General features: G+C 44.4%; 1 protein-coding gene across 1 annotated transcript; it reads left to right on the plus strand.

Annotated features, from left to right (window-relative positions):
* The first annotated feature begins 4,507 nt into the window (after positions 1-4,507).
* On the plus strand, positions 4,508-6,944 carry LOC136317065 (sperm acrosome-associated protein 5-like). Its single transcript, XM_066249572.1, has 4 exons — positions 4,508-4,673; positions 5,072-5,230; positions 6,663-6,741; positions 6,845-6,944. The coding sequence occupies exons 1-4, from the start codon at positions 4,532-4,534 to the stop codon at positions 6,942-6,944; spliced, it is 480 nt and encodes a 159-aa protein (XP_066105669.1). The 5' UTR covers positions 4,508-4,531.
* Positions 6,945-7,828: the final 884 nt, after the last annotated feature.

The following is a 7,828-nucleotide window of genomic DNA, read 5'->3' on the forward strand; positions in this document are numbered from 1 at the left end:
TTGTCTTGCACCATCAGAACATAAGCTCCACAGGAATTTGCTTAAGTACCTCCTATACAGCAGGTATTGTTCTAGATAGTGGGAATACAGCAGGGAAGAAAACAGAACCCCCCCCCAAAAAAATGGGCCCTGATTGGTTTGCTCAGTGGAGAGAGCGTCAGCCCAGTTTATGGGCATCCTGGGTTCGATTACCAGTCAGGGCACACGAGAAGCAACCATCTGCTTCTTTCCCTCTCCCCCTTCTCTTTTTTTTCTCCTCCTGCAGCCAGTGGCTTGGTTGGTTCAAGCATCCAGGCCCTGAGGCTAGCTTGGATTCTGGTTGGGGTGCATGCAGGAGTCTGTCTCACTATCTCCCCTCCTCTCACTTGGAAAAAAGAAAAACAAAACAAAGACGGATAAACATGTTGGAGACAACCTCATTTCAAACCCTCACCTACCAGCTGTGTAATTTAGGGCAGGGTTCAACTTCTCTGTGCTACATTTCCTCATCTCTAATACAGGGGTACTGACAATACCTTCCTCGTTGGGGTTGTGGTGACAAATTAGTTGATAATTGTAAAGGGTTTAGAACAATGCCTGGCACATACCAAATGTTATATAAATGTTAATAATGATTTAAATAAAATTAGGCTGCGTGTATAAAACTTTTTTAGTAATAAGAAAAAGTAAAACGGTAATCTACAGGCTTCTTTGTTGAGACCAGACTGCAGAGGGCAAGGACGAAAACAGGAAGACCAATGAGGAGGCTTCTGCCAACAGGCCTGATGAATGATAATGAAGACTCAGACCTACCTCGGAATCTCTTCTGTGCCAGGCACTATGTGAAACACATGACATGACCTGCCTCAGATAGTCCTCACTATCTGTGAACAGTCCTATTCACCCCACACACTTCTCAGATAAAGAAACTGAGTCCCAGGGAGACTAAGTAACTTGCCCAAGGTCACATAGTTTCCCAAGGTCAAATCCTCAACTTCTACCCAATAATACTCTTGTTTATTTAACATCGCACAGAACTCCCAGAAAGTATTTGAGGTACTCATTCTAGAACCATTAAAACTAGCTAGGGAATGTTTTTACCAAAAATATAGATGGAGCTTCTTAGCAGACAAAGCAATGTGAGAAAGCAGGGGAGTAACTCAGATCTCTGGCTCCCAGGGTGCAAAACTTATCAACCCTGTGAATGCATTAGAATGTAGAAAATAGGAGGAGCCAGACCTTCAGGCCCATCCCAGTCTGGCCTTTTCCAGCCAGTAAGCACCATTTCCCCACCACCTGTACACACACATACATACATACATACACGCATCCATGTGGAAGGGAAATCCTTTAGGTGTTGGGGTACAGTGATTGCAAGCTCCAGAAATGTTCCTAAGTCAGTAATACAGCCCTTCAGAAACTGTCCCAGTGTTCACAGTGCACATCCACAAACTCTGTGAGGCCAGCTTTTCTGCTGCAGAGCTAGGACCCCCACCATCTATCCTGGGCATCCTCTACCATCAGTCCCAATAGGCAAGACCTCCTCATACAGTGTCCTAAGCAGCAGATAGCTAGGTGAAGTGATATGGAAAGCTGATAGCTGGTCCTACCCATGTGACCCTCCCACCCAAAGGCCTTCCACTTTGATGGTGAGTCATCATGACAGTTGCTCTTAAGATTCATTTTATCAAAACTGTGAAGCTGTTGCCAATTGTGAGCAGTCATTTTGGACCATGATGTAACAGGTGTGTTTGATGGAGCAAAGGCACAGAAGGAGACAGTTCTCTGGTAACCTTGGAGCTGTCACACTCGCCCTGAACTACTGGCCTCCAAGTGAGGAATCGCCTTCCAACCTCTTGAAGCTGCTGGTATTTGTGGTGGTGTTGGTATGTGCAGTCTAACTGAATCCTGAACAATACATCACACTTTTCCATCTTGGTTGGTGTGAGTGTTGGTAAACAGGAGATACATGGTACTGGGAGGGTGGAGAATAATGGTAGATGAAGGATAAATTGGGAATAAATTTGGTGAGACAAAGGGCTATAGAAGATAGGTGAATAAGCAATAGACTGGAGTGAATATGACTAGTGTGGTGCAGAGTGAGGAAGCAGCTATGCATTAGATTGTGCCCTAGTCTGAAGTTATGGATGAGACTGAGTAAATGATGGGAAAATGAGACACGGTATAAGTAGCAAAGAATTAAAGTGGGAGCAGACTGTGAGTGAATGAAAGATGATAAATGTAAATGGAGTTGATAACACATTAGAGTTGATATGAATACTAGGGTTAAAGTGTGAATAAATGATGGTTTATGAGGTACAATATGAGTAAAGAGAGATGAATTTCAGGGGAAAGTAGGAGTGAATGGAGGTAATGTGAGGCATAGAGGAAAGAATGGTGCACACAGGGACAAAATAAGAAGGAATCAAGATGAATCCATGGTAGAATGTGAATATGTGAATCAGGTTGAGTTTGAGTGGCGATACTATGAGGGGAAGTAGAGTGATGAAAGGTGAATGAGAGACAAGCTGGGATTACATAGAGGTAATGCAGGGCAGTGTTCCAGGGACGTACAGGAATCCCAGTGTGAGTCGGCCCAGGTGAATGAGTTGAAGCGTGTGCATGAATGGAGGTAATGTTGGGCAGGGTGAGAGGGGATGGAAGTAAATGGCAGAGGAAGGTGAGTAACAGGTATTGTGAGGCAAAGAGAGAGGGTATGAAGGTCCACTCACATGGCCCAAGGTGAGTAAGGTGGGGGAAATGCAACCCAATGTGAGCCAAAAGTGGTGAATTCAAGGCAGAGTGTGACTGAATAGGGGTAGTGTGGGGCAGAGTGGGAGCAACTAGACTTGAATCAGGAACAGAATGGGAGTGACAAAGGGAAATAAGGGTTATGCTGTGAGTGAATTTAAACGAATGACATAATGAAAGGCAGACTGAGAGTAAGTGGAGACAATAAAAAGAAAACCGAGAAAGAATGGAGTTGAACAAGCATAGCGTGAGTATACCTAAGTAACTTGAGCTAGTGTTTAGGAGTAATGCAGAGCACAGGTCCAGGAAATGGGGGCAATATGGGGGCAGAATTAGAGAGAGCAGAGGTGAAAGGGGGTAGAGAGAGAATTAGGGAGAAAATGAGGTCCAGAGTCAATGAACAAAGCTGAAGGATGTGCCATGTGAGAGTGAACGCGAGTCATCTGACACAGTGTCAGGAAGTGGAGGTAAAAGTGAGAAATGAATGTGACTAAGAGTGAATGAGCCCTGGCCGGTTGGCTCAGTGGTAGAGCATCACCCTGGCATGTAGGAGTCCCGGGTTCGATTCCTGGCCAGGGCACACAGGAGAAGCGCCCATCTGCTTCTCCATCCCTCCCCCTCTCCTTCCTCTCTGTCTCTCTCTTCCACTCCCACAGCCAAGGCTCCATTGGAGCAGAGTTGGTCCGGGCGCTGAGGATGGCTCTATGGCCTCTGCCTCAGGTGCTAGAATGTCTCTGGTTGCAACAGAGTAATGCCCCAGATGGGCAGAGCATCGCCCTCTGCTGGGCATGCCGGATGGATCCCGGTCCGGCGTATGCAGGAGTCTGTCTGACTGCCTCCCCGTTTCCAACTTCAGAAAAATACAAAAAAAAAAAAAAAAAAAGAGTGAATGGAGGTGAAGAAGAAATATGATGTGAGAGAATTTGGGTAACGATAAATAGAGGGTTAGGGAGTTGCTGTAATATGAGGCCTGATGTGAATAAATATGAGTAGATGAGAGGCAGTGTAAGTGAATGGGGAATAAAAGGCAGAATGAGAATGGAGGTGAAAAGCAGTAGAATGCGTATACATATAATATATAACATATAATATGTAACAGGGTGCAGTGTCATTGAATGGGGGTAATGTGGGGCAGATTTCAATAAATTAGGGTAGAACAGGGCACAATAAATGAAGAAGGTGCTAAGAATGAATAAACACAGGTAACGGGGAACAAAGGGTGAGGGCGTAGTGGTCATATTTTGCAAAGCATGAGGAATCCTAGGTGATAGTAGGCACAGTGTAGTGAACAGAGCTGACTATGCTGAAGAATGAGGGGAATGGAGGTGATGAGGGGCAGAGTGAGTGGAAATGGAGGGAGCCGAGTGCTAGAGAATGATTAACAGCAGAGCAGATTAACTGGGGCAGTGTTCAGGACTGCAGGGGAATGTGGGCCAAGTGTGAGACCTGTCTGTCCTTTGTGTGTTCCCAGCCCCACTCTCTCTGTATCTCTTTTTGACATCTCAGTTTCTCTCTGTTTTTGTCTTCTTTCTCTTTTTGTTGTTTTTTGTTTGTTTGTTTGTTTGTTTTTGTCTCCTTCCATCTCAGTGTATAAGTCAGTGTCTTTATTTTTCTGTGTGTGTGTGTGTGTGTGCATGTGTGTGTGTAAGTCTAAAAGAGCTGGCACTGAGGAAGATGTGTTCCAGAATCTATCACTTAGGTCTTTGCTCATAGAGCCCAGAGTTCCGGAATACCCTAGTTCTGAACACTGCAGGATTAGTCTGGAGCAAGGAGTCTGCTAGGAAGGCTTGTGGGAGTCATAATGCAAGCCTGGGGTACTGTGGTGACCCTGACCATGCTGATAGTGGCCACTGTGAATGTCAAGATCTATGAACGCTGCGACCTGGCAATGAAGCTGGAGAAGGCAGGCCTCAATGGCTTCCAAGGCTACAAAATTGGAGACTGTGAGACCTAGTTGCCCCATTCCCCATCCTCATTCTATGCCCCTTACCATACTCAGATTCAGGCCTCCCTTGTCATTTATCACCTCCCCAGGCTAGAGCATGATCCTCAATCACCCCTTGACTGACTGTAATGAGTGTTTAAACTGACTCTAATGTCATTACCATCATTGCCTTCACAACCATTACCCTCATCTCTACCATCAACACCATCACTACCATCAACATCATCACTGCTGTTACCACCATGAATATCATCACCGCTGCCATCACTGACATCTCACCAAAATCACCAACATCAACACCACCACCAAACTAAGATCATCACCCCCACAACTTCCTTGTCCCCCCCTCTCTACCTAACCTATGTATATCTGCAACCTTTCTTCTCCCTACCCCAGGGCTGTGCATGGCACATTATGAGAGTGGTTTTGACACCTCCCTCGTGGACCACAATCTTGATGGCAGCCGTCAATATGGCATTTTCCAGCTGAACTCTGCCTGGTGGTGTGACGATGGTGTTACACCCACCAAGAACCTCTGTCACATTGACTGTAATGGTAAGGCAGCAATGGGATACCCTGAAGACCTGCCTAGCCCAACACACAGGGGAAAGGTTATCTATGTCATAATTTCCAGTAACAAGCTTAAAAACAATAGGGAAAGGAACAGAGTTATGTGGACTGTTAGAGTCTGTTACCCAGACTGCACTGAAATGTTACCTAGGTCAAGAGGACTCAGAGTTCCCAAACCTCACCCAGAATAGAGGTTTCAGTTTTCTGGGACTCAGGAAACAGGAATGTTAGCCCTATGTGAAATTGAGATTGTCCTGATTTGGGATTGAAGTTTTTCAGCCTCTAAGGGAAGAAGCAGATATCTGGCTGTAGTAACACAAACAAGGTACCTCTGTGCAGAAAAGAGAGAAGTCTCCAGATAAGAGTGTGGTGTTGTTGAAGACAAAATTGAATAGCAATAGAAATTGTTCAGGGTTGGCCAAAATGGTGTTTGAGGTTGCCCAAGATAGATAAAAAGAGACTGAAGTTACTTGGGTCCAGTTTGAGATTGTCCAAGTCCTGCCACAGTGACAGAAGAGGTCACCCAGGATTAGCCAACATGAATGTTAAGGTTGTCCTGGACTGGCCAAGATAGAGGTTGAGGTTATCTAGGACAGGGTAAAGTGAATATTAAGGTTTTTCAATACTAGCTAAAATGAAAGTAATGTTGTTAACTTTGAGTCAATATGGAAGTTGAAGCAGTCCAGAATTAGCTAAAATGAAAGTTGAGGACCAATCAACATGGAGGTTGAAGTTATTTATAACCAGTCAACATGGAATTGACAATTAAGGTTGTCCAGGAAAAATCAACATGGAGGTTGAGATCATTAACTAGTAAGAATGGCAGTTAAGCCCATCGTAGTCCAGTTACCATCATAGTCGATCACCATGGTAATTGAGGTTGAAAAGGACTAGCCAACATGGAGATTGAGGTCATTCATATTGTAACCAGTAAAAATGGGAGTTGAGATCATCCAGGACCTGACAATACACGATTAAAGTTACCAAGGCTAACCAACCTTTCAGTTGAATAGCTTTCCAATCAGCCAACATGGTGGTTGAGGTGATGTCAGACCAGCCACCATTGCAGTTGAGATCATTCATAACCACATAAAATGACAGTTGAAATCATCCAGCACTAGCCAACATGGAGTTTAAGGTTGTCCAGGACCAACCAATATGGTGTCTGAGATTATTCATAACCCGCTAAAAATGACAGTCAAGGTCATCTAGAGTCAGTCAACATGAGTTAAAGTCGTACATAACCAGCCACCATGGCAGTTGAGGTAACCAGCAGACAAGTAAATCAAGGTTATCCAGAATCAGTTAATGTAGTAGTTGATGTTATTCAGGCCCCAAGGAATCCAGACACCCTGGGCCCCACATATACTGTCACCCTGTCCCCAATGCACCAGATCATTATGTCCCTCTCCCCTAGACCTTCTCAACCGCCATATTCTAGATGACATCTTGTGTGCCAAGCAGGTGATGTCCTTACGGAATGGTATGAATGCCTGGTAAGTTCATGAGAATAGCTTGAACCCTGGGCAGCCAGAATAGTGGCACTGACACCCCATCAGCCTGTCCACTTCATCTTCCCTCCCTTCTTCCATTTTCCAGGGATTCTTGGATCCGGAACTGTCATGGCCATGATTTATCTCAATGGCTCAAGGGGTGTAATATGCAGGCAAAACCTGACCCAAAGAAAATTACTTCATAACTCATTCCCAGAGACAGATATTCTTTTCCTTCCTTTTCTTTATTTTGTGGATTCAATAAAGAGCAGTACCTGTAAAGAATTCAAGAGAACTCTGGTGCTTGATTCTCTTCATTTTTTTCAATGCCTAGAAGTACTCCCATTCAATCATTTTCATATATTCAAATCTCTAATCAGGGGACACCAGATCACTCCGGGTAGTAGGAGGTGTGGAGGATCATAGACACGACCCCATGGTCACTGGCTTGAGCCCAAAAGTCTCTGGCTTGAAACCCAAGGTTGCTGGCTTGATCCCAAGGTCACTGGCTTGAGCAAGTGGTCACTCACTCTGCTGTAGCCCCCAGTCAAGGCACATAGGAGAAAGCAATCAATGAACAACTAAGGTGCCACAACGAAGAATTGATGCTTCTCATCTCTCTCTCTTCCTGTCTGTCTGTCTCTCACTCTCTCTGTCTTTGTCACACACACACACACACAAAAAAAGAGCATTAGTTCTCTTGGATTCAAATACCATCTCTACTACTTACTAGCCATGTTGTTTTGGGGGAGACACTTGATATCTCTGTGCTTGTTTCTCATTTGTAAAATGAGGATGATAATGACAGTAACTATCTCATGGGGTTGTTCGAAGAATTGAATGAATTAATGTTTGTAAAGTACATAAAGTGCTTGATATAGAAGCCAGTTATAGGGTGGAATATCGAAGGGTAGAGATAATTGGCTTCCCTTAAAAAGTATCACTCTCAGTTGAGGTTACTAGAGTCTTTAATTAAAGCAGATACAGTGTCTTCAGCAAGCTCAGTGAGAAAAAAAAAAGTTTAAAAGTATTCACTTTCTCCCACATCCTCCCACATATTGCCATTCTAACTCTCAGCCCCTGCTCACTC

This window comes from Saccopteryx bilineata, chromosome X (assembly GCF_036850765.1).
Source record: "Saccopteryx bilineata isolate mSacBil1 chromosome X, mSacBil1_pri_phased_curated, whole genome shotgun sequence".
NCBI lineage: Eukaryota > Metazoa > Chordata > Mammalia > Chiroptera > Emballonuridae > Saccopteryx > Saccopteryx bilineata.

What these genes read in the sequence shown, in the direction of transcription:
- LOC136317065 (XM_066249572.1), top strand. Translation starts at nt 4,532, where the DNA reads ATGCAAGCCTGGGGTACTGTGGTGACCCTGACCATGCTGATAGTGGCC. An exon ending in CTGTCACATTGACTGTAATG is followed by an intron (nt 5,231 to 6,662) that starts GTAAGGCAGCAA and finishes CCTCTCCCCTAG; the next exon opens with ACCTTCTCAACCGCCATATT. An exon ending in CGGAATGGTATGAATGCCTG is followed by an intron (nt 6,742 to 6,844) that starts GTAAGTTCATGA and finishes TCCATTTTCCAG; the next exon opens with GGATTCTTGGATCCGGAACT.